Source organism: Dioscorea cayenensis, chromosome 19, assembly GCF_009730915.1.
Source record: "Dioscorea cayenensis subsp. rotundata cultivar TDr96_F1 chromosome 19, TDr96_F1_v2_PseudoChromosome.rev07_lg8_w22 25.fasta, whole genome shotgun sequence".
Lineage (NCBI taxonomy): Eukaryota > Viridiplantae > Streptophyta > Magnoliopsida > Dioscoreales > Dioscoreaceae > Dioscorea > Dioscorea cayenensis.
The window spans coordinates 16,918,943-16,946,940 of NC_052489.1; the positions used below are offsets into that span (position 1 = coordinate 16,918,943).

At 39.3% G+C, this 27,998-nt stretch overlaps 1 protein-coding gene, 1 long non-coding RNA gene and 1 other non-coding gene across 3 annotated transcripts; all 3 read left to right on the top strand.

Moving 5' to 3' along the window:
* The first annotated feature begins 7,090 nt into the window (after positions 1–7,090).
* On the top strand, positions 7,091–7,768 carry LOC120284093 (pentatricopeptide repeat-containing protein At1g32415, mitochondrial-like). Its single transcript, XM_039290900.1, has one exon. The coding sequence runs from the start codon at positions 7,091–7,093 to the stop codon at positions 7,766–7,768; it is 678 nt and encodes a 225-aa protein (XP_039146834.1).
* A 151-nt stretch (positions 7,769–7,919) lies between these two features.
* Positions 7,920–10,627, top strand: LOC120250590. The gene is made up of 3 exons (XR_005533040.1): positions 7,920–8,208; positions 9,976–10,299; positions 10,587–10,627. It is a non-coding gene; the product is annotated as an uncharacterized LOC120250590 (long non-coding RNA).
* A 12,889-nt stretch (positions 10,628–23,516) lies between these two features.
* LOC120250926 lies at positions 23,517–23,622 on the top strand. Its single transcript, XR_005533255.1, has one exon. It is a non-coding gene; the product is annotated as a small nucleolar RNA R71 (small nucleolar RNA).
* The last annotated feature ends 4,376 nt before the right edge of the window (positions 23,623–27,998 follow it).

The window sequence follows — 27,998 nt, forward strand, 5'->3', positions numbered from 1 at the left end:
GTCGATGAGGATGCGGATGTACCCTTGATACTTGGGAGGCCGTTTTTGCAGACTTCCAAGGCATTGATTGACATGGATGGGGCGGAGCTAACTTTGAGAGTTGGAGATGACAAGCTCACATACTGCCTTGCTGAAGCCATGCGGCATTCTCTTGATTTTGTTGATACTTTGTATTTTCTAGACACTACTGATGAGATTGTTGATGAATATATACAGTAAATGCTCAATTCGGACCCCTACGAAGGTTTGTTCAACCAAGAGGAGGAAAATGAAGAAATAATGATGCTTGGCTCAACGGAAGAAGAATCGTCTACTCCGGGGATCCTGAAGAAGGTGGTTCGGAAGATGAAGAGGGCGAGGAAATGCCACCGGAAACGCTCCAAGGCTGTTGGAGATGGGCGTGAACCGAACAAGTTGGATGAACTACTGCTAGGTGGTCCCAAGCCTGATAACTCTCAATCTACCTTCAAGAGACTTTGCTCGTCATGCTTTCAAGCCATAGGTAAGAGGGCAACATTCATCTATGAGCCCCTGTGAGGTAAGGACGAGGTACATCAAGTTTAGTAACGTAAAACAAGCGCTTCTTCGGAGGCAACCCAAGTGTTTATTGTTTTTCTTAGTTGTCAGTTTAGTTTTTGCATGAATAACTTGTTGAGTGTTGGTGTTTTGATTTTTAGCTTTGTATTATATTGTGGATTTTAATGTCATCGTGTGTTTTCATGAGGATTTGGCGAAGTTTAAGTCTCTTGAGCTTGTTTTTAATGTTTCCGCTGGTGTATTTTGTAAAAAAGGGCAGGCTCTGAATGTGTAAACTTGTTCAGAAAATTTCTGCAGAGCCTGTAGAGTTTTCTAAGTCATTCCGAAAAAACGCTCGGGCGTGGGGAATTTCCACACGCCCGTGGAGTTGTATTGCGAGCTCATCCAGAGAAGGCACAGGGGCGTGGACTTGCCGCTATGAGCGACCTTGCGATTTTGGCACGCCCGTGGGTAACTTCCTCACGGGTGTGTGTTTTCCTGCAGAGACTTGGCAAATTATCCCGAGAGCACACATGGGTGTTGACTCTCCCCTATGGGCGAACCTATGAAAAATGCACGGGCGTAGGAATTTTCCGCACGCCCGTGCGAATCTCTACAAACGAGCTCTCTCCATCCCAAGAAGACACAGGGGTGTACAGCTGCCCTTGTGAGTTGGGCCTGTGAATGCCCACGCCCGTGCGGAAATTCCGCACGGGCGTGCGAAACACTTAGCGAATCTTCTTGGTTGGACAGAGAAGCCATAGGGGCGTGCGGCAGCCCCTGTGGGTCGGGCGCACGGGGGTGGGTATTTTTCGCACGCTCGTGCGGATGCCCAGAATTCCAATAGACGCGAGTTTTTCTTTAAATTTTTTTTGTGAACTCTTTTCTTCTGCCATAGACCTGTTGAAGACTGAGTGCAAATACCTGTAGCTCGACCGGGATAGGCTGGTGGCCTTAGACACTCCCGGTTCATACTACCCATGTCCACACAAAACCCTGTACGCATGATGCGGAGTCACTGTACCTGGAAATTTCGTCGGCAAACTTCTATACTCCTCTGTACCTGTGTACGTGCCATCATACAGGCCCATACGAACAGAGAACTAGGTGACACTCATGCAGAATGGATGTCAGAATACTCAGAACTGTATAACATCCATGGTGTCAACTCTCCCATGTAGATGATCAAACTCGAAAGACGTCAACACCTCTAGTGTCACCGTGCGGAAAGATGGTTCACGGATCGTCAATAACCTCCTCCAACTTCCCACTGCTAGCATCTCATCAATCTCATTGGCTAGCTCGTTACCCCGCTGAATATCTCTCAGCACCTGCAAATCTACAAAGCGAGTCTGACCAAAACCGAGCGCTGTTAATCTCTCAAATCGAGCCTAATGCTCAGGATTCGAGAATTCCATGTGTATTAGCTCAGGCGGGGTATCTCGGAGACGCTTAACTTCATGCGTCCCCGCTCGAGGTGCCATATCTGCTAAATTGTTCGAGAAAATTATTAACAAAGCTCAAAAAAACATCCTGCAGAATTCCACACGGGCCTGTACAGATCTGCAGGGTGTGGAAACCGCACGGTTGCACAACAATTCTCCGAAAATACAACTCGAAACCACTATTAAACGCTGTCCAGACATGCATAAACCATTATAAAGTGAAAATAAGTGCAATTCAAGACTTTTAATCAGCGCAGAATATCCATAGGGGCCTGTAGATTCCCGATTCCAGCCCTTTAAAAGCCGATTTCTGCATTTTTTCTCCATCTTTTCTCCAACTTGAAAGAGGGCGGCAACTAGGGTATTGAGAGGTATTGGCTAGTGATTGGGAGAGGTTTTACGGCTTCGACATCGCGCTGCGTTTGGAAGAGGGTTAGTGGGAGAGCTTTCGTCAGCACAGATCTAGCGAGGTATATCCTAGACCGGACAAAGGGAACTATGGACGAGTAGAGGACTCTCCACAAGACCATTGTCACGAGTATCGAGGAGGTTTTCTTTGGATTTATTGCTTTACATTTGATTTCATTGATTGTAATTAGCTCTATGGAGAGCTAAACCCCCTAGTGGGTACTTGGGTTGTGAACCCTAGGATGTATTCATTTCATTGAACCTTGTTATTATGCTTTCATTAATTGATGTTTTTATTGAGTTCCAATCTTGAATGCATTGATTGTTTGAATACTCCCTTAGAGTGACACTAGGGTTGAGAGTTGTTGTTGGTAACCCTTGTGAGTGAGTGACACACCGTGAGAGTTAGACAAAGCTAGATTGGAGAGGGTTGAGAGGGTGAGTCGAGAGGTAGCGGAGCGTCCCTTTTCCTCTCGGGGACATGTATAGGGTTAGGTATGGTTGACCTTAGTACCATGTATTAAAGGATCTCCATAACACATTGATGCATAGTTAGGAAGCATAATAGAGGGTTTTTGCACTTGAAACGATTGTCCTTGGCGGATCAATATCCGAGTGCCCCATTTATATCGATTGATTTACCTCTCCTTTACTTGTGCTCTCTCTCTCTTCTCTCTTTTACTTTTGTTTACATTACATCTTATCACACAAATCACTATTCATATTTCGTTTAGTTAAGAAATAATTTAAGTATTTTTAATCCCTACTCCCTATGGATACGATACCCGTGCACTTGTGGAACATATGCAAGGGGCGTTGTCAATGTCTGCCAATCTCCATGTATTCAAGCCATTACAATAAGTTGGAGGGGCACGAAGGCAGTCACATTTGCGTATCCCAACTTGTGCAATGTTAGCAAGATCTTAACTAATGAACCCGTTTATTAAAGAAGCGACGCGATCTACGGTATAAACACATGCCCGCTTATGTTGACTCGATGAAAAGTGGATTCGGGAGTGTTTTTTTGGCCGCGGGAGTACTCGTAGTAGGTTACTGTAGCAAATCACTGCATTAATTTATTGTAGTAGTTATTGTTCACAGACGGCCAAAAATCAGAATTTTAGAGAATCCACATAGGCATGTGGAAATTCCACACGCTTGTGTGGAAACTCCATAGTGGTATGTGGAACATCCATAAGAACGTTTGGATGCCCGATTCCAGCCTATTTAAAGTCGTTTTTCAGCCCGATTTCAGCATCCTTTTTCTTATCTTTTTTCCAACTTTTGAGAGGCTGGCGGCTAGGGTTTAGAGAGGCTTTGGCAAGGTTTTTAGAGTGGTTCTACAACTTCGACATGGCATTTCTCTTGGAAGATAGTTATTAGGGGAGCTTTTATCGATACCGATCCCGCGAGGTGTGCCCTAGGCTTGACAAGGGGACCTTTGGAGAGGACGAGGCCACTCCACAAGACCGTCAACACGAATACCGATGGGGTTTTACTATAGATTGCACGTTTTTACTTTTGATTTCATTATTGATTGTATCTTGCTCCATGGAGAGTTAAAACCCCTAGTGGGTACTTGGATTATGTAATCCCTAAGGCTTTTTGTTTCATTGACTTTTATTATGCTTTCCTTAATTGATGTTTCTCACTGAGTTCTAATCTTCAATGCTTGTTGAATGATTTCTTCCTTAGAGTAACACTAGGGTTGAGAGACTATCTTGGTAACTTTTGTGGATGAGTGACACACCATGAGGGTTAGACAAAGCAAGGTTAGAGAGGGTCGAAAGGGTGAGTCGAGAGGTAGCGGAGCTTCCATTTTCCCCTCCGATGTGATTTATCCTACCTCCACGTTCCACGAGTTCTTTGCGGTCATAGTAGACTGAATGGGGCTAAGGGATGACCTACGCTGGTTCTTAGTTGCACACGCAACGGAGTGAAGCGTTGAAGTGACTTTAGCACCTAGGGCTTAGTTGTGACTAGAGGGGGGCACGGGCCGTCTTTTGGCCCGGTTCGGCCCTGAACCGGCCCGCCCAATCCCGCCGGTTCACTATAGCGGGCGCGGTTACGGGTTGGGGCTGTCCCAACCCAGCAACCCGGCGGGTTGACCCGCCTGGTCACCTGGGCCGACCCGGTGGGTTGAGTCCTTTTTTTATTTAAAAAAAAAACTTAAATTCAAAGCACCCAAGATTTGAACACCTATTCATCCTTCAAACACCTTATCCACCAACCCAAACTTTTTCCTTATTTAATTAAAGAAAGGAAAAATATATAAACATATTTTAAAAAGAATAAAAAATTAGTTTTTCACTTTCTGTTTAATTATATATATCCTTTTAGATTCCATTATTTTTGCATTTTGTGTCAAATTATTTACTTTAATTGTTAGTAGCAACCATTATAAAAAAGGGTATTACTCACCCTTTTTTTGTGTTACTCAACATTATAATCCATTGTTTTTATATGTATTACTTATCTGCGTTATTAATATTATTTAAAATAAATATAAAAAAAAACATAATGTCATTGATGTGTAATAGTATAACCTTATTGTTAATTTAAAACTATAATCTTTCATACATATTTTTGTAAATTTTTGGGTGAAAATTCTAAAATTTTATGTATTTCTAGATATATTATTAACTTAAAATTATAATATTCACCAAAATCCTGATGAATAAATAACTAATAAAATTTTGTTAATAATATATTTTAATGTAAGAAAACTAAATTATGTTAAAAAATATTTATCATAACATAATGTTAAATAACGGTAAAAAATAAACATTATTATTTTAATTTCTCAATTATATATTTAATTGTTTTTTATAGAAAATTAAATTTCGTATATAATAAGTTTTTTTCAATTTCCATCGTCTCATGTTTCCTTTTAATCAAATCTATGATTCTTGAAAATATTTAAATTTAATACTATACTAACAAGTATCATCTTTTAAACATTATCAAAATATTCAATAATAAGCATTTTAAAAAATAAATGAATACTAAAAGTTTTTAATTTTTGTGATTTATTTGAAATTATCCTAAATAGTTTTTAAAATTTTAAAGTTTAGATTTGATTTAAAACAAATAAAAAACAACAATCACTACAAAAAAAATTGCCATATACTGATGCTTCTCAATAGTAACAGTTAAATTCCGTAGCTATAGACTGGTTTTTACTGACGATACTTTAAAACTGTCACTATATATAAGATATTTACTAACGGATTTTAATCTGTTGGTATAGGTAGACTTTTATCTATAGTAACAGTCAAATTTGTAGCTATAGATTATCAATACCAACGGAACATTCAATTTGTTAGAATAAATATGACATTTACTTACAGATATTGTTCCATTGGTATAACTACTACTCTATACTTATACTTATCTATAGCAATGGTTAAATGTAGTAGTTATATATTATTTATACCAATGAATCTTTAAAAGTGTTAGAATAGATCAGACATTTAGTGACGGAAATCATTCTGCTGGTAGAGCTATATGTTTTGAATTTTATTTAATTTTTATATTTATGTTTAGTAGAGCATGGCTTAATAATAATAATAATATTATCAGAATTAAATTTGAGATTTATGTTGAGAATAATAATTAAATAAAAAAAAATTAATCATTATAAAACAAATATAAAAAATAATGTCATGATAATTTACTCTATAAATTAAAAGCACATTCGTAAAAATAACAATCTAATGAATATCGATTAGATATATAAATTAATCAATTAATTTACAAATTTATGAAAATTAATTAACTTATTATTTTATATAAATTAATTTGTTATATATTTTTTATTTGACTAATATAAATAATTATTGAAATAAATATTTAAAAGATTAGCATTCATTACTGCAACTACTAAAAAAATATTTTATTTTTTGGTAAATAAATATGTGATTTTATTTATTTTTAAAATTACTTTTAACATTAGATTATGATATTATATATATATATATATATATATATATTGAAAAAACGCATGTTATTAAAAGATAATGTTTATTATATAAATTAATGAAATTATAATTATTTCATATAAAAATATAAAATTAATTTCTATGATAAATTAAATTGGTTTATTGGTAGTTGTTTAATATTTAAACTTAAATAATAAATATTTAATGAATAATTGTTTTACTTGCTCTTGTATAATAACAAATAATGTTCATTATATAAATTAATGAAAGTGTAAGTATTTCATACAAAAATTAAAAAATAATCTTTATGTTAAATTGAATTGGTTTATTGTTTATTTTATAATATTTAAATTTAAATAATTAATACTTAAAGAATAAGAGAGCTTTATAAAAACTTAAAACTTTATAAAATATAAATAATAAATATTTTTTCATAAATTTTATTATATAACAAAAACAAAAGTTATTAATTGCCGTACAAGTCCCTATAATTGTATACTTTCTGCCTTCTTAGTCCTTCTAATACTTTTAGGTACAATTAAGTCCTCATATTCAGTCGAGTTGGGTCGTTCTAGTCCATTGCCAATATTTTTAGGTACAATTAAGTCCTTGTAATTTACACTTGCCCATCTATACCGCTGACTAGAATGACCCAACTCGACTAAATATGAGGACTTAATTGTATCTAAAATAATTGCAAGGACTAAAAGAGTAGCAAGTACACAATTACATGGACCTATATAGTAATTAAACCTTAAAACATCAATCTCATGGAATGCCATGCTCTCAGCCTATTCCCGCATCCCCTCTCTCCTCCCCTTCGCCCACCAGCTCTTCCATCAGATGTCGCACCGCAACGTTATCTCCTTTACCGCTTTCCTCTCCGCTCTCTCCCACTCCGGCCTTATTACCGAAGCCCTCGAGCTCTTCCACTCTATGCCGGATCGTAACATCATCACTTACAACGCCATGGTCTCCGCCTTAGTTCGTAGCAGCAAACTCGAAGACGCACGTAAGCTGTTCGACGATATGCCTGAGAGGAACTCAGCCTCATGGAACGCGCTCATATCCGGGTACACCGAGCGCTGGCGCATGGCCGACGCGCGGCACCTTTTCGACCAGGTGCCCGATCATCATCGCGATGTGGTCTCTTGGACGGCCCTCATCGCTGGATACTGCCGCGCTGGCGCCGTCTCTAAAGCGTACGATCGCTTCTCCATCATGGCACCGAATCGCAACATTGTCACTTGGACGGCTATGATTGGAGGCCTCGTTTGGAACGGGTTCTACGAAGATGCGATACTTCTTTTCAAGAAGATGATGAATCGGATGACTGACGTTAAGCAAAACAAGGAAAACAATCATATTAACTCACATTGTGAATCAGGTTCATGCCGGCGCCCATTGCAACCCGGTGATGCCTCTTTTGCTACATTATTTAACTCTTCATCTTCATAAATTTCTCCCCATATGAATCTCATTATTCAAAAACAACACCATGATATTGATTCTGTTGAAACTCAGTGCAATTCTCTGTTTTACTATTACTTGCTGCTATGTAATGCAAGCCAAATTGAGTTAGCACTTAAGAGTCCAAACAAAACGAAGGTAATTATTATCTTAAACTCACCGGGGGTAACCAGAGTCATCGTACATTTTCTCAAATATAAATCGAGTTGAAATGAAGAGAAAAAAAAAAGTTAGAACTTCGAAGCTGAGTTACTGGAAATGGGGGTGGTCCTGGTGAACGCCGATGATCTCCTTGGCGATGATATTCTCGGCGACGTCGCCGATTCTGAAGTGGAGGACCAAGCGCCGACTCCTGTTGCCGACTTCTTCAACTCCTTCGAGGATTACTTCGATGATGAGGACATCTCCTGATGTGATGGATGTCAGTGGTAAGGGTTCCTCTCCTTGCACTGTAGGGTTCTTGGAATTAGTCATACTTCTTGACATTTTTGTTCATGGAATTGACCGTAGTGTTTGTTTGTGAATATTTTCAATGATGAACGAACATCAGTAATCTCAAATCTCACTCAATGTTGATATTTTTGCTTTTGTTTCTCTGATTATCTTCAATATTAATTGGAAAAACAATAGATCAATCCACATTGTGCATGTATGTATGGTTGATTTCCATTCCCCAATCCGACGTCTAGGATTTCAATGTGGCTTGTTTATATTCTCAGATGTATATGAGCTTTGTCTTGAGAAATATCTTGAATTCAGGTGAAGATCGTGCCCTAAGAGGGATGAAAGTCCACTTGTTGGATTGGGGATTGGGGTGGGGAGGATTTTAGATAGTATAGTGTTTAATATTTTTACTACCTTTTTTTTTTGTCAATATGTTATGGTTTTGGTGTTTACTCTCTTTTCCTCTAATTACTACACATTTTTATATTGAACATGCAAATGACTTTGAGTGATAAGTATTCTGGTTTTGTTGTTTTGTGTTGTTTATTCTTTTTGAAGTTTTTGTCTGTGAATCATGGTGAAAGATGTTATTATTTGGTTTACTTTCTGTTGGCTAATGATTTCCATTGGAGTTTTGATCGGTTCTTCTTGATTGTATGTTTTTTGAATTGCTTACTATGATGAGTGAGGGCTTTCCATCCTGATTTTGTCATTCTATTCTTTATTTTATTTTATTTTTTATTTTGTTCTTTGAAGATCTTGTTTGTGAGTCATGGTGCAAGATGTTAATGTCTGATTTACTCTCAGTTGGCTAATAATTTCCATTGGTGCCTTGATTAGTTCTTCTAAGTTGCTTGTTGTTTGAAGAGCCTACGTGTTGTTTATTTTTTTGTTTTTTTCTTTCCAGTTTTGTTCTTTCAAGAGATTGTTTGTGAATCATGATGTAACATGCTAATGTTTGCTTTACTCTCTCTTGACTAACAATTTCCATTGGTGTTTTGATTTGTCCTCCGAAGATGTATGCTTTTTGTAGTGATTACCATGATGAATGAGCACTTTCCCTTCCTATACTTGCCTGAGTCTAGGTGTTGGCTAATAATATATATATATATATATATATATATATATATATATATATATATATATATATATATATATATATATATTTAATCCCTACGAGTTGCATGCTCTTTTATAGTGCTATCTTTCCAATTATTGTGCCTATTACCATGATGAATGGCAATTTTTCCAATAAAGCTTGTTGCTAATTTTTTTGTTGAGAGACAGTTAATGGTTACTGTTGCAATTTGTAATGAACATTTTAGCAATAAATCACCGTTAAATAGACATTAGATATGAATAACGATGTAGTACTGTGCATGTGGTTTGTATGTCTCTAGGCAAGCGTGTGGTATGGATTAATTATTATATTAGCAAGATACTGAGAGTGTGCGAATAAATTGGATTAATAAGCTATTAATCCAATTTATTCGCACACTCTCAGTATCTCGCTAATATAATACAATATGCATATAGAAACTCAAAATGACATTCTAATAAGATTTATATATACTAGAAATATGTAATTTTCATAGGTTATAATCTTTCTTTGAAGTTTTCATGTTGATTATTGATTTACAGCTTTAAGGTGTTGCTTGAGAATTATGTTGTTTTTAGATATTATGGAATGGTTCTCGCAGATGCATTTGACTACTTCCTTTTGACTCTTTCCATGGTAACATTTTTTTCAGGGTGCATCAACACTTGATAATGTTGATGAGTGGAAGTGGAAATTAAGTATGCTCCTTCGTAATCAGCATGAACAGGAGGTGGTATCAAGGGAGAAGAAGGACATACGTGATTATGAGCAACTTGCAGCATTAGCTGAGAGAATGGGCTTACACAGCTATGCTTGTCTTTGCAAATTTCAATATGGATTCTGTACCATTTTTAAATGCTTTTGAAATGAGATTGGTTTTGTTGGCAGCCGCCAATATGCAAAAGTAGTCGTCTTTAGTAAGGTGCCACTGCCAAACTACAGATCTGATCTGGATGATAAGAGACCTCAGAGGGAGGTATTTCCCACTAACTACTTTCATCACTTGCCACTGTTTGGTATTTTTCCAAGTTGCACAACCATTTTGGTGATTCATACTCTTTTTTAAATTTCGGCAGGAGTTCTATTCGAAGAATTGCTTTTCTTTCCAAGCTAATTTTTAAGAAGTAAAAAAGATGAACTGTGTTTTGAAGAACACACATTTCTTATTTCATGTAGAAGACACATGAGTCGGGGAATTTATCTTTCATATATTTCTTTCTTTTGTTGATTCAATTGATGTTATCTAGTTTGGTATTCTTATAGGTCTCTATTCCTATTGGTTTGCAAAGAGAAGTGGATGCTTTCCTTGGAGATTACCTTTCACGAAAACGTGTGAATCGTGAAAGCCTTCCAACTGCACCATTTTCAAGATCTAGCAGACCGACAGCGTTTTGCAGTCGATGAGGGTCTGCTTTGAGCAACAAGAACCTCAATCTTCCACAAGACCTGTTATGGAGAAAATCCTCAGCGTGAGAAGCTTACATCTGCGAAAACCAACGAGCAGAATTGGCGGGTTCAGTTTCATTAGCTTCTTGTGGATTGTACCACCAATCTCCTATACACCTTTGATATTCCTCTTGTAGTGTATATTGTTTCCATTTTTTAAGATACTTCTTTTTAGTTTTAAAATATGCTGAAGTTGATAAATATTTAATTGGTTATTCTATGGCTGCTTAATGGACGAAATTCAGTGGTATGTTTTTTCCCCACATCTGGGTCGCATTCTTGGCTAGCCCACCTTTTCTACACTTTTGATTGAGTTTTTTAGTGAATGCATATGATGCAATAATACATGTCTCATTGTCGTAGAAATTCTTGAAAAATGTTGTTTTTGTGTAAATTAAGGATTTTTATATGTGAAACCCTGTGGTAAAACTTATGTTGCATGGTAAGCTTTATAATTTAGTTGCGATGAGTGTGTACATCGGGTTTCGTGAAGGTAAGTATCCTGTCTTTACTATTCTTTTCATGTTAATTTATTGTAGTGTTGGTAAGTAGTAGTTTGAAGTGTTGATGGTTTACTTATTCTTGAAAAGTAATTTATTGCTTAAAATAAAAATCAGTACACCTTTTGAGGATTAGTTTCTTTTTGTAGGAATCTCCAGAGGGTCAAAAGATGCTTCAATTTTGTAGAAGCCTTCCTGCAAACAAGGAACGAGAAGCATTATTAGCTACCATTTCTCGACATCAGGTTTTATTTGACTTTCTACATTTTTATTACTCTATATATATTACTTGATAATGCATTGTTAATTTCTTATGAATATCTTGCCCGTGATGGGCCTTGAGAAGCTGTCCCCGATTGACCAAAATTAGAGAATTTTATAAGCACTAAGCACTACAGTTCTTTCATCTATTGGAAGCCATGTTTACTTGTCCTGTTGAGGTTGACACTGGAAGGATTTCCTTCATTGGTTTGAAATATACATGACACCAGCACCTAGAATGCTCGAGAGATCTTTTTTACTTCTCTATCTTATATAATTGAATTGATTATTAAGCCCAAAAATTCTCAAGTTATAACCGCCTCAAACGCCGCGTGGGAATAATCATTCTCATGAATCAAGTCATCAAGCAAATCCAAATGCATCAAGTAAGCTCTTATTGTCTCCAAATGAAAAGAAGGCATGACATGTTGTATATTATTTTACTTATAGTTTTTTTATATTATTCAGCTTATTATTTTAAGTTTTTATATTAGTGTTTTATTGTTACATACATATTATTAATTGAATTTTTTTTAAAATGGTTCTTGTAGGTGATGCCGTTTAGAAGATGACATCGGTTCTACTTGGGAAAATTCTTGTTGCTTTATTGGGTTGTTAGACATTAAATGAAAGTAGTTTATTTTTGTGTTAGATTTGAAATTGAGGGAAGAACTCTTGGTTGTCAAGATTGAATGGTGGTTTATTTTTGGACATATACCTTATAAATATATGTTTGTGGTGATGTAATAGTTTTTCTTTTTTATTTTTAGTGGAATGTTTTTGTGTTTTTTTAATGGCATTGATTGTTTTAATTTATTGTAAATTAATTTAATTATGTATGAGTTATTAAACTATTCATAATATATTTTCAGGGGTAACAATAATAGTTTAATTGATAGATTAATTATTAATATAAAAATTTTTACCGACGGTATAGTCGTTGTTAAAGCTAAACATGTCTTTTTGAATATACGTCTATAGCAACGGATGTTGTAGTCATTGATAAATCAAATGGATTTATTCTAACAAATATTGTAACCGTTGGTATAGGTCTATGCTTATGAGATTTTTATTGACGGTAAAAATGTTGGAATATACATTTTATCATTGGTATAAGGTAAATAAATATGAGATGCTTTACCAACGGTGAGATTAATAGTTACAGTTATATTCCATTGGTAAATCCTATGAACCTTTTCCAATAGAAGCTATAACCGTTGGTATAGATGTATGTGCACAAGACGTTTACTAATTGTAAAAAAATTGTTGGAATAAGTGTTTTTATTGTTGGTATAGGATAAGTAATTTGACGGTGCTATAACAACAGTATAACCAATATTTACAATCATATTCCATTGGTAAAACTAATAAATCTATTCCAACAAACGCTATATCCGTTGGTATAGGTCTATACCTACAAGGCTTTTACCGACGGTAAAATAAGTGTTGGAATAGCTATTTTTACTGTCGGTATAAGGTTTTGGGACCTTTACACCGTCACTATATGGCAATTTATTTGTAGTGAATTGTGGTCACCAGGATTTGAACTCAAGACTTCATCAACCATTAAAACCAATCATATACTATTCTAACCAATCTACCAATAAATTTTGTTTTGACAAAAATGCTATACTAAAAGCTAGAATCAATAAACAAGTCTTTTACCATTGTAATTTAGTCCCACATCGACTAATTTCAAACAAATTGCATAACAACTGCCTATAAAATCAGTCACATACCAACCTTGTTTGTTATTATTTATTTTGGATATTTTGTTTTATATTTAAAATTATATTGATAAATTTATAAATTTATTTAAAATATTACAATTTTATAAAAAAAAAACCTGGCGGGCCGGCCCGTGAACCGGTGGGTTTTGGCCTGGCCCGTCGGTTTGGCACTGTACCCGGGCCGGGTCCGGGTCACCCTCCGGTAACTCGTGACCCGACGGGTTGGCCGGGCCGGCCCGGACCGGCGGGTTGGCACTGTTGGCCGGGCCGGTTACGGGTCGGCCAAGACCGACCCGGACCCGCCGGGTTGGGCCCGCCAGGCCCGGTTAACCGGCCCGTGCCCATGTCTAGTTGTGACTAGGGGTCTTTCGCTTGAACCAAAGGGTTAGATCTATACATTGGAATAGGGTTTATCACTTGGAATCTCTAGAGTCTCTTGCAACTCTACACAGTGTGAGGTGTTGAGATTGATCAATTTCTCTAATGGGACATAGTGTAGAGTTAGTCAAGGTTGACCTTAGGTCTGGGACCGTGTGTTTAAGGATTTCCATGACTCATTAAGCGTTAATTAGAAGACATAATAGTTGGTCTTGCACTTGAAACATTAGTCCTAGCGGGAGCATTGTCCGAGGACCCCACTTTTATTGATTGCCTTTTCTTTTATTTTATTGTGCCTCTCTTATTTCTTTTAGTCTTTTCATATCAATCTTATTCAAACCATCATTGATTCATACACATCCTAGTTAAATAGCAATCGTTGTGTTTTTATTCACTATTCCCTGTGGATACGATACCCACTCAACTGGGATTTATTATTTCGACGAACCCGTGCACTTGTGGGTCACACGCAAGGGGCATTGTCAAAATTGCACACGGGCTTGTGCTTTCTCTGGATTGGTTAAAAATGTGCAGTTTCTCCAGAAAAAGACTGCAACGCTAACATGAGTTTTAGAAACTGTAAATTCAAGGAAAAACTAGCTAGAGACCTAAGCAAGCACACTCAAATGACCTAAAACTTTGCCAATCACATTAAAGCATGACGAAAACACCAATGATCCATGTGAAAAACACAGTAATAGCAGATAATATCAAAATACCAACACTAAAGCAGTTATTTGTACAAAAAACTAAACTAAGACCGAGAAAGGCAATAAAAACTTAGGTTGCCTCCCAAGAAGTGTTTGTTTAACTTCACTGAACTTCATGTACCTGTCTTACCTCACGGGGGTTCATGAAGGAAGGTTGCCCTCTCGCCTACAACTTGGAAGCATGATGAGCAAAAATTTTGTAAGTTAGAGGGAGCGTGATCAAATTTGTTACCACATTAGGGATTATCACCATTGAATTGTGGATGCTCATTCCTAATAGCATTGGGGAACTCTTTGTGGCATCTCCTTGTCCTCTTTAGCTTTTGGATCATCCTTCTCATTAATTCCGATGTTGGTTGCACTTTGTCCACTAAATCAAGTGATGAAATTTCTTCATTCTCCACTTCTTGATCTAACCATCCATCCAATAGGTTCGGACACAGCATTCCCTACACATAATCATCAATCAAATCATCAGTGGTCTCAAAAAAAAAAAATACAAAGTATCATCATGGCTTTGGCAAGGCAATAGATCAACTTTTCATCTCCAATCCTCAGAGTCATTTCCCCGCCATCCATGTCAATAAGAGCTTCGGAAGTATGTAAGAGTGGCCTCCCAAGTATCAATGGGACCTCGATATCCTCATCCACATCTAACTGATATACTTGTCAACCTTCACAAGTACATCCTCAATGATGCCCCTCGAACGTCTAACTGATCGATCACGCAATTGAAGTGTCATCCAAGTGGGTTTTGGTTCTTCCAAACCTAGCTTTTGAAAGAAAGTATAAGGTATGACATTGATACTAGCCACTAAATCTGCCAATGCCTTCTCTTTACCCAAATTGCCAATGTTGCATAGAATGATGAAGCTATTGGGGTCTTTCATCTTGTTTGGCAAATTCTTTTGCAACATCTCTGAGCATAAAACATCTAGAACCACAGTACACTCTCCTCCATCTTCCTCTTGTTGGTCAAGATGTCTTCAAGGAAATTTGCATAGCGAGGCATTTAAGACAATGCCTCCACAAATGGGATATTGATGTCCAATTGCTTGAATAAACACAGAAATTTCTTGTACTGCTCATCACTTTGGTTATTTTTCAGCCTTAAAGGATAAAGAATTCTTGTTTTGTTAGGTGGGGATGCCACCTCCTTCACCCTAGCTCTTTCCTCAACCTCCATTTCTTTGTGTGACTTGGTTACAACCTTTTCAGTAGGAAGTTTACTCTCAAGTTCGCGGCCACTCCTCAAAGTGATTACCTTCAACAGTTCTATTGGGTTTGTCTCTGTGTTGCGAGGTAAACTCCTTTCAGGTCTTTCAAAAGTGACTTCGCAATCTGACCCACTTGGTTCTCCAAGTTATGCAAAGATGCAGTGTAGTTGTGAAGTTTGGCCTTTACTGACTGAAATCGCGTGTCCGAAGATTGGATAAACTTCGTTAAAGCCTTCACCAACTCTGTCATCCGGTTTTCCAACCGTGAAACTCTATTCTCCATATTTGGGGCTTTTTGTTGGAAGCCTGGTGGTGCAGAAGTTTTTTGTTACCCCTGATTGCTCCAAGGAAAATTTGGGAGATTTCTCCAACCCAGATTGTAGGTATTACTGTAAGGATTTCCTTGCCCTCTCATAGCATTTCCTACAAAATCCACCTGTTCCACTGAAGTTGCACCACCAATAGAAATCAAGCAATCAGATGAAGAATGTCCACCCCCGCACCCACTACAACTCATCACTCCTGCCACTCTAGAAGAAGTTAGAGTATCTAACTTTCTGCTCACTGATAACTGCTTGTGTAAAAGTAATATGAAGTATTCTCTTCTTACATTGAGTATTACTTTTCTCAGATTTTATCGCTTATTCTTGTGTATATGTGTTTGTTTGTGCATTTAGGGTTATGGAGAATACTTTTCTCAGTATTACACAATTGGGTGATTGCCAATAACAACGCCTTCTGTGTGTGACCCGCAAGTGCACGGGTTTGTCGAAGTAATAATAAATTCCAGGTGAGTGTGTATCGTATCAACAGGGAGAAGGGAATAAAAATACTAAGATTGCTATTTAACTAAGCGAGGATGAAACAACGATTGTGTTGATAAAGTGTAATGAAAGCAAGAATAAAAGAAACAAGAAAAAGAGACACAAACAAATGAGAGGTAAGACAATCGATAAAAATGGGATACTCGTATATTGTTCCACGTAGGACAATCGCCTCATGTGCAAAACCAACTATTATGTCTCCTAATTGATGCTCAATGAGTTGTGGAAATCCTTTAACACACGGTCCCACATACAAGGTCAACCGTGACTAACTCTATACTATGTCCCGGGGGAGAAATCAATCAGTCTCAACACCTCACACTACGCAGATTTGCAAGAGGCTCTAGGGATTCCAAGTGATAAACCCTATTCCAATGTATATATCTAACCCTTTGGTCCAGGCGAAAAACCCCTAGTTACAATTAAGCCCAAGGTGCTAAAGTCACTTCAACGCTTCACTCTATTGCCTATGCAACTAAGCCCCAACGGAGGTCATTCCTTAGCCCATTCGCTCCACTATAACCGCAAAAAACTCCTGGAATGTGGAGGTAGGATAAATCACATCGGAGGGGAAATGGGACGCTCCTCTACCTCTCGACTCACCCTCTCGACCCTCTATAATCTTGCATTGTCTAATCCTCATGGTGTGTCACTCACTCACAAAAATTACCAATGGAGACTCTCAACCCTAGTGTCACTATAGGGGAGAAATCATTCAACAAGCATGTAAGATTTGAACTCAATTAAAAACATCAATTAAGGAAAACATAATATAAGATTAATGAAACAAATACATCCTAGGGTTCACAAATCCAACTACCCACTAGGGGTTTAGCTCTCCATGGAGCTAGTTACAATCAACAATGACATTGAATGTAAATACAAGTAATCCATAAAAAAACCCCTCTCAGTAGTCGTGTTGATGGTCTTGTGGAGTATCCTCCATCTCTTCGAAGGTTCCATTGTCCGGCCTAGGTCACACCGCGCCGCATCGCTGCCAATGAAAGCTCCCCCAATAACCTTCTTCCAAGGGAAGTGCAGTGTTGAAGCCATAGAACCACTCCAAAAGACGTGCCAAAACCCCTCTAAACACTAGCCGCAAGTCTCTCCAAAGTTGGGGAAAAGATGGGAAAAAAGATGGTAAAATCCGGGTAAATCTGCGTAGGGATGGAATCGGGCATCCACATGCCCCTGTGGATTCTTCAGACGGGTCTTTGGAATTTCCACACGGGCGTGCGGAATTTCCACACGCCCGTGTGGATTCTCTAGAAAACTGATTTTTGACATGCTGTGAACAGTAACTGCTATAGTGATTGCTACATTACTTGATACAGTACCGCAAAGAACACTCCCGAAACCACACTTTTCATCAGGGTAACATAAACATGCACACGTTTATGCCGTAAATTACGTCGCTTCTTATATAAAAGTCTCGTTGGTGAAGATCTCGATATCTTTGCACAAGTTGGGATATATAAATGTGACTGCCTTTGTGCCCCTCCAACTCATTGTAATGGCTTGAATGCATGGAGGTTGACACACATTCACCTATCTTAGAGCCCCACTTGTGTCTTCACATTTGTTCCTTCCAAGATTCCACCAAATAGTGTGTTCACGATCTACTTTTGGCTTATTTTCTTAATACATAGCTTCACAACCCTATATGCGCAAAAGAACACAAATACACATGTATTAGCAATTAAACCTGATAAAAGTAATGCTCATCATAACGAAAAATCAATGCTCTAGCAAAAAATTTGAATAAAAAAGGACAACAAACCGAAATCGTGTGTCTGTGAACTCACTCAAGTCAACCCAAAGTATACTCCTCAAAGTTCTAAGTATAAGGGACTTATTTATTTACAAGTATAACAAAGTAAAAAGAATAGTAGCAGCTTCACAAATCCTCTAAGGTAGCCCTTTCCGAAGCGGCCGCTAAGGTGGCCACACTTTTGAGGTGGTAGCTCTTTCTACCCGGGTAGTAGCTTTCACACATCCCATTAGATAGCTCTTTCTCTAATTAGGGCATAACTAGTATCCGACTTATGAGAGTAGCTTCATACATTATAGGTGGTAGCTCTTTCCACCCCAATGCATAGCAAAACACAAATTTTCTTTTTCTCTTTTCCATTTCTTTTACAAAATAGAACAAGAAACAAAACTAATTAGTCCCTTAAAAACATCGGACATGAGTTTCAAAAAGAGTTTCATGAGTGAATGGTGCACAAATATTAATCGGGCAAAAATTCCTAGAAATTCAAGTAAAAACTAGAACATGAGAACATTTAATGTTAAAACTTCTCCTAAACTCAAGAATACAAGAATTGCAACTAAGGTGAACCGCCATTGGCTACGTGAGCATGCACGTCAACCAAAATTTATGTAAAAGACATGTGCAACGTGAACTCCCCCCAACACTTAAGATGTACATTGCACTCAATGTACATATGCAAGCACCATAGAAAGTATAGCAATCAAGAAAAATATGTGGGAGTGGGCAATCGAAACAATACTACCCTGACTATTAGTGTTGCGTTTGATGGATCTAAATTCTTGGGAGTAAAGTTCCAATGGGTTGTGAAGCACACACGGCCCACATTGGCCATGTCCATGACTAGTTCTTAATTCCCATACTGGCAAGACCATCTGCAGACATACACAAGGGGGTTCAGTGAAGCTCAATAAAAACAAAAACAACTCAAGTATATAAAAGATAAAGCAATGAAATACAACTCAAACAAAAATAAAAGATAAACTCAGAAGGAGGATCCTTTATGAGTGTACAAGTACAAAATAAAATGCAAAAATAAAGAAAAATATTAAGTCAAAGGAAAGCAAAGACATATCAAGCGTCAGTGTCATCCTGTGTCATCTCAGCTACCGCTGTTGGCGGTTGTGGACTAGATGGATCGATCGGTACATGAACTGGTGATGATGGTGCTGGAGGAGCCGAAGGGGTCTGGGGTCGCAGCACAAATGGTGATCTCGCATCTCGCTCTACCAACTGCTGTAAAATGTTGAACCGCGCCATGAACTCAGTGTACTGCACGGCTTGTGTCACTTGGACCTCAGCAATCTCAATTCGGAGTACACCTACAGCACTCTCGAGCCTCTCAAAATGATCATAGGCTTGAGATGGAGAAAAGATGGGCACTGGGGGCGGATCCTGTGGTGCAGGTGTCTCCTCGGTCTCTGTGTGCTCTGACTACGGCCCGGGAGCGGCCTGAGGAACCTCCATTGTGTCATTTATGCCCCCTACTATCTTTGGTGTAGGTGTAATCAACGCATACACTCCCTACTGACACCTGCGAACCATCCCCATCAATCTTATAGTCTCAATGCCCCCTCTGATCGCATCAAGTAAGCCGATACCAGCAACTAACCTCGTGATATAAGGACCAGAGAAGAGGGCATCGATCTTGGCATACTGCCCATGATGTCGTATATACTCTCCAAGATGTGTCCTAAGTGTAGCGGTGTGCTTTGTACCAGAGAGTATAGGTATAGAAGCTCTTGTCAGCTGAGCACATCAATGCTATCACCACGACCATTCACTGACCTGCTCAGAACGGCGTGAAGGTATCTGTAACTTGGCCGGGAGAGGCAGGTGGCCTTTGAAACCTCGGGCTCATGCTGCCCATGTCCACACAACGCACTTTGTGCATGGTGCGGCGTCAAACTCCTAGGATAATCTGTGGACAACTACTCATACTCCACAGTCTCTGTGTATGCCGCATCATATAGCCCCATCCAGATCGAAAACTGAGTCACACTCAAGCTATGGTACAGTCTGAAGGCTCAAAACTGTATAGCTCCTATACTGTCAAAACTAGAATACTAGTGATCGAACTCGAATGATGCTAAAACCTCGAGTGTCAATGTGCGGATGACAGTCTCTCTGATCGATAATAAACAACCCCAACTGCCAACCGCAAGCATATCCTCTATCTCCTCCACCATATCACCTGCCGTCAGGATCTCTCTCAAAGTGTCTACGTTGAGAAAACGTGACTGTCCAAATCATAACTTCGACAACCTCTCAAACCGAGACTGGTGCTCAGGAATCGCGAAATCCATACGTTCGGCTTCAGGCGATGACTCTCGGGGGCGCTTGCTATCATGCTTCTTCGATCTAGGGGCCATATCTGCAAATTTAAAATATAAAATGGATTAAAAGCATTCAAAAATTAATTCTGCAGAATTCCACATGGTCGTGTGGGATTTCCACACGCATGTGGGGATCCACGTCGTGTGAAAACCGCACGACCACGCCCCACAAAACCAAACATACACCTTTGTGTCATTTATAATTTTGTTCTAAGCATGCATAAACCTCATAAACATAGTAACGAAGCAACATTCATCATTTTAATCGATTAAAATCAATTTATGGCGAATAAAAGAGGAACTGAAGCTTTTAAAGAAATCCCGCGGCTTTTGCATTTCTGTACATTCACACGGGAGTGTGAAAATTGCCCACGCCCGTGTGACTCCACAGGAGAGACCCACAGGGGCAGACGCACGCCCCTGTTCGCTCTCGGGAAAACACTCTATGATTCTGTATACAACACACGGGCGTGCGGAAATTCCTCACACCCTTATGCCCGACCTAGAAGGGCATCTCCATGCCCCTGTGGCTCCTCTATCCCACCGAAAGAATTCCGTAAATGTTTCCCACGCCCGTGCGAAATTTCCACATGGGCGTGGAACTTCACAGGGGCAGATGCATGCCCCTGTGTATTCTCGGGATGGAGAGAAGCTCATCTGCAGAGATCCACATGAGCATGCGGAAATTACCCATGCCCGTGTGTTTATCACAGGATCATCAACAAGGCGAGACCACGCCCCAGTGTCTTCTCAGGAAAAATGCTTAGTCTCTACAGGATGACACACGCATGTGCGGAAATTACCAACGAGTGTGTGAAATTCTCAAGGTCATACACAGGGTGAGTCCACGCTCCTGTGCCATCTCTGGATGAGCTATGAACGAGAACGCACGCCCGTGTGGAAATTCCACACGGGCGTGTGTTTTCTCTGGACACTTAGAAAACTTTGGAGGCTCTGCAGAAAATTTCTGAACACAAATAAAAATTCAGAACCTGCCTAACAATGCAATTTTAACCAGAGAAAACAAGAAAAACACGCTCAAACGACCAAGATTCTTCGCCACACACGATTAGGCACATGATAACACCATAATGTCCAAGAAAAAAAAAATCACAGCAAAAGCATCTAAGAATCAAGACACCAACACTTAAAGCCTTATTCATGCAATCACTAAACTAAAAACTAGGAAAACAGTAAAGACTTGGGTTGTTTCCTAAGAAGTGCTTGTTTAATGTCACTTAGCTTGACGTACCTTGTCTTACCTCACGGGGGTTCATAGATGAAGGTTTCCCTCTTACCCATGACTTCGAAGTTAGATGAACATAATCTTTTGGATGTAAAGGGAGTGTTGTCGAGCTTGATACCACTTAACAAGGGTTCGTCAACCTTGTTCTGTTCTTGTGCATCCCCAACAGCCTTGGGGCGTTTCTTGTTGTGTCTCCTTACCCTCTTCATCTTTCGGAGCACCTTCTTCACAATCCCCGGCGTAGATGGTACTTCTTCTTCTAGACCAAGCATCATTACTTCTTTGTTCTCCACCTCTTAGTCTAGCAACCCCTCGTATGGGTCCGGATTCAATATTTCCTGCACATATTCATTAATTAGTTCATCGGTCATGTCAAGAAAATAAAGTGTATCATCAAAGTCAAGAGAATGTCCCATGGCTTCGGTGAGGCGGTAGGTCAACTTGTCGTTACCCATCCTCAGTGTCAACTCCCCATCGTCCATGTCAGTCAGTGCCTTGGAAGTGTGCAAGAATGGTCTCCAATGTATCAAAGGAACATCCGCATCCTCATCGATATCCAACACTACAAAGTCTATAGGAAATATGTACTTGTCTACCTTGACAAGCACGTCTTGAATAATGCCCCTCGGATTTCTCACCATTCAGTCCGCCAATTGTAATGTCATCTGAGTGGGCCTAGACTCTTCCAAGCCTAGCTTCTAAAAAAAAAGAATATGGCATGACGGTTATACTGGCTCCTGAGTCCGCCAATGCCATCTCTTCACCCATGTTGCCAATGTTGCACGGGATAATGGAGCTTCCTGGGTCTTTCTTCTTATTTGACATATTCTTTTGCAAGACCGCCGAGCAAGATGCATCTAAAATCACGGATGGACTCTCCTCCAATTTCCTCTTGTTGGTCAAAAGATCTTTCAAAAACTTAGCATATCGAGGCATCTGAGACAACGCCTCCACAAAAGGAATGTTGATGTGCAATTGCTTGAATAGACCCAAGAACATCTTGTATTGCTCATCATTTTGGTCGTTCTTCAATCTTAACGGGTAAGGAATTCTTGGCTTGTAAGGTGGAGATGCCACCTCCTTCCACTTGTTCACACTTTCCTCAACCTCCACGACCTCGGGTACTTCGACATTGGTCTTCTCACTTGGAAGCCTACCCTCAACCTCATGACCACTTATCAAAGTGATCGCCTTCACATATTCTCGTGGATTAGTCTTGGTGTTACTTGGCAAGCTTCCTTGTGGTCTCCCCTATAGAGACTTTGTGATTTGCCCCCCTTGATTTTCTAAATTATGCAATGAAGCGGTGTGGTAGTGAAGTGTAGCCTTGATCGATTGAAACCGTGTATCCAATGATTGCACAAATCGGATCAATGCTTTCTCTAGATCGGACATCCAGGTCTCCAAGCCTGAAAATCTATTCTCCATGTTTGGGGCATGTTGTTCTTGAAAACCCAGTGGTGCGGTGGCCTTTTGTTTCCCTTGGTTGTTCCATGAGAAATTAGGGTGGTTCCTCCAACCGGAATTGTAGGTATTGCTATAAGGATTGTCGTGGTTTCTCATTGCATTACCCACATAGTCAACTTTCTCAATGGAAGGTGTACCACCAACGGCTATCGGGCAATTGTATGGGGCATGTCCCCCTCCACATCCATCAGAACTCATTACGGCCGCCAATCTAGGAGAAGTTAGAGTGTCTAACTTTTTACTCAATGCCTCCACTTGGGCCGCCAAGAATGTAACCGCATCGATCTTAAGGATGCCGGCCTCTGGAAACCCATGTTGAGGACATTTTTGCAAGAGTTCCTTAAACCTTTCCCATTTCTCAAAAAAGACTCCAATTCCATTTGCACAAAGGACGAGATGTCATTATCCAGGTAATGAGTGTAGCCATTGCTTCTACGAACTCCTCCCATGTAGTTATTGATACTCCAGGTAATGAGTGTAGCCATTGCTTCGCTCTCCCCTTCAAGGAAAATGGGAAGGCTCTAAACCTGATGGCATCATCCGTAACATCATTAATCTTGAGGATATCGCACACTTCGAAGAAATTCTCTATGTAACTGTTTGGATCCTCATCGGCCAAACTATTAAACTGTGCGGACTGCTGTAACAAGTGGATAAATGCTGGCTTTAGCTCAAAATTCTGAGCTGTGATTAGGGGCCACACAATGCTAGATTTTATCCCCAATACTGACGGTCTGGCGTAATCAGAGAGTGCTCTCTGTTGTTCATTCTGTTCCGCCTTGTTGTCAGACCCTTCAACTTCCACTTCATCTAAATTCGACGGTTCTTGTACAGGTTCTTTACCCTTTCTTCTGAGTGTACGTTCAAGTTCAGGATCACCTTCAAACAATATCGAAGGGTTCCCTCCGGTCATAACATTGAGCTACACCAAAAAAAAAAAAGAAAGAAAACAAATCAGAACGATGATAGAATATGAAGATGTGAAATAGAATGAATGAATAAATATCTAAGATAGCAAAGTGCAAAGTATCTCTAAACGCCTACTCCTCAGCAACGACGCCAAAAATTTGACAATGCCCCTTGCGTGTGACCCGCAAGTGCACGGGTTTGTCGAATTAATAATAAATTCCAGGTGAGTGGATATCGTATCCACAAGGAGTAGAGAACAAAAACACTAAGATTGCCATTTAACTAAGTGAGGATGAAACGACGATTGTGTTGATAAAGTGTAATGAAAGCAAGAATAAAAAAACAAGAAAAATAGACACAAATAAATAAGAGGTAAGGCAATTGATAAAAATGGCATACTCAGATATTGTTCCACCTAGGACAATTGCTTCATGTGCAAAACCAACTATTATGTCTGTTAATTAATGCTCAATGAGTCATGAAAATCTTTGAACATATGGTCCCAAATCCCGGCGGAGAAATCAATCAGTCTCAACACCTTACACTACGTAGAGTTGCAAGAAGCTCTAGGGATTCCAAGTGATAAACCCTATTCTAAGATCTAACCCTTTGGTCCAGGCGAAAAACCCCTTGTCACAATTAAGCCCTAGGTGCTAAAGTCATTTCAACACTTCACTCTATTGCCTGTGCAACTAACCCCAGCGGAGATCATCCCTTAGCCCATTCGCTCTACTATGACCGTAAAGAACTCTTGGAACGTGGAGGTAGGATAAATCACATCGGAGGGGAAAGGGGACGCTCCGCTACCTCTCGACTCACCCTCTCGACCCTCTATAATCTTGCATTGTCTAACCCTCATGGTGTGTCACTCACTCACAAAGATTACCAATGGAGACTCTCAACCCTGACCTCTAGGGGAGAAATCATTCAACAAGCATTTAAGATTGGAACTCAATTAAAAACATCAATTAAAGAAAACATAATAGAAGACTAATGAAACAAATACATCCTAGGGTTCACAAATCCAAGTACCCACTAGGGGTTTAGCTCTCCATGGAGCTAGTTACAATCAACAATGAAATCGAATGTAAATACAAGTAATCTATAGAAAAACCCCATCAGTAGTCGTGTCGATGGACTTGTGGAGTAGCCTCCACCTCTTCGAAGGTTCCATTGTCCGGCCTAGGGCACACCTCGCCGAATCGATGCCGACGAAAGCTCCCCCAATAACCTTCTTCCAAAAAGAAGCGCGATGTTGAAGCCGTAGAACCACTCCAAAAGACGTGCCAAAACTCCTCCAAACCCTAGCTGCAAGCCTCTCCAAAGTTGGGGAAAAGATGGGAAAAAAGATGATAAATCGGGGCTGAATTGCGGCTTAAATAGGGCTGGAATCAGGCATCTACATGCCCTTGTAGATTTTTCAGACGGGCCTCTTGAATTTACACACGGGCGTGGTAAATTTCCATACGCCCGTGTGGATTCTCTAGAAACTGATTTTCGGCAGGCTGTAAACAGTAATTGCTACAGTGCTTTGCTATAGTACCTACTACAGTACCGGACAAAAACACTCCCGAAACCACACTTATCATCGATGTAACATAAACGGGTACAAGTTTATATGTAAATCTCATCGCTTATTCCATAAAAGTTTCGTTGGTGAAGATCTCGCAATCTTTGCACAAGTTGGGATACGCAAATGTGACTGTCTTTGTGCCCCTCGAACTAATTGTAACGGCTTGAATACATAGAGGTTGGTACACATTCACATATCTTAAAGCCCTGCTTGTGTCTTCGCGTTCGTTCCTTCTAAGATTCCACCAAATAGTGTGTTCACGATCTACTTTCAGCTTCTTTTCTTAATACTTAGCTTCACAACCCTACATGCACAAAAGAACACAAATACACATGTATTAGCGATTAAACCTGATAAAAGTAATGCTCATCATAAGGAAAGACCACTTCGCATTCTTAACACACAAGCACTTATCAGCCAACCTCCATTATGTTTAAGAAAATACAGAAATTGGAGGGGCACAAAGGCAGTAATACTCAAGTGTTCCGATTTGTGCAATAATAGCAAGATCTTCTTCCATGTGATTTCATTAAAGAAGCAACATGATCTACCGCATGGATGTGTGCCTATTCATGTGGCCTTGATGAAAAGTGTGGATTCAAGTGTATTTTGGCGAAGTACTATAGCAGTTTGACGATAGCAAATCACTATTACCAAAATACTATTGCAGTTATTGTTCACAGCTCGCAGGAAATCGACTTTTGGAAATTCACATGGGCATGTGAAAATTCCACACACCTGTGTGGGTGCCCTATTTCAACCCCTATAAAGCCCTTTTTTCCAGGCAGAGGTACTATAGAAGAAAAAACTGCAAAATCCGATCCAATTTATCCTTTCAGATATGCTGAGCTCCAAAAATTCTTGTACACATACAGTTAAAAAAAGGGAGATCCCTAATCACAACTAAGCACGAGCACTAAGATTTCTCAACACTTCACTCTATTGCTCGCGCAACTAAGGCCGAGTGGAGAAGATTTCTTCGTACTTCACTCTATTATGATTGCAAAGAACTCTTGGAATGTGGAGGTAAGATAAATCACGTCGGAGGAGAAAAGGGACGTTCCGCTACCTCTCAACTTACCCTCTCAACCCACTTCAATCTTGCTAAGTCTAACCCTAATAAAGATGGTCACTTGTCAAAAGGATGACTAGATGGATTCTCAACCCTAGTGTCACTCTAAGGGAAAACCAATAAGCACACAAGATTGAAACTCAATTAAAACATCAATTAAAGGAGATATAATAGAAGTTAGTAAAACAAAATCATCGTAGAGTTTACAAGTCCAAGTACCCAGTAGGGGTTTACCTCTCCCTAGAGCGATATAAAATCAAAGATAAAATCAAAAGTAAATGCAAACACTCCATAAATATTACCCCCTTGTCGTCTGTGGTGATGGTCTCCGACACACCCCTTGCGGGTATGTACTGCAAGTGCACGGTTTGTCGAAGTAATAAAGTACCCAGGTGAGTGGGTAGTCGTATTAACATGGAATAGTTGTCTGAAAGCAAATAGTGATGCTATTTAGCTAAAGAGTGAAATAATTGGTGAAAGAGTGAACTAATTTGCGAGTGAGTGAACAATATAAATACAAATAAAAGTAAAGAAAAGAAGAGAAAGCGCAATAGGGAAAAGGAGAAGCAATCGATAAGAAAATGGAGTACCCGGACATTGCTCACCCTATATGACTATTGTTTCAAGTGCAAGACTACTAATTATGCCTCCCAATTAAACTTTAATGAGTTGTGAAAATCCAAAGACACTGTCTCAAACCTAAGGTCAACTGTGATTAAACCCTTACACTATGCCATGGTAGAAAGGTATGGTATCGACACCTCACACGGTGCGGGATTGCATGAAGCTCTAGGAACTCCAAGTGATAAACCCCACTCCCTAATATAGATCTAACTCTTTGGTCATGGCGAAAGACCCCTGGTCACAATTAAGCCGCAGCACTAAGGATTACTCAACACTTCACTCAGTTGCTTGCCTACCTAAGCCCCAGTGGAGTTTGTCTTTTAGCACTTCACTCTATCATGACCGCAAATACCTCTTAGAACGTGGAGGTAGGATAAAATACATCGGAAAGGAAAGGGGATGATCCACTCACTACCTCTCGACTCAGCCTCTCGACCTTCTCTATGCTTGTTTTATCTAATCCTAACCGTGTGTCACTCATCCACAAAGATTACCAAGATAGATTCTCAACCTCAGTGTCACTCTAAGGGAAAATCAAAACAATAAGCATTCAAGGTTGAAACTCAATTAAAACATCAATTGAAGAAGCAAAATAAGAGTTAATAAAACAA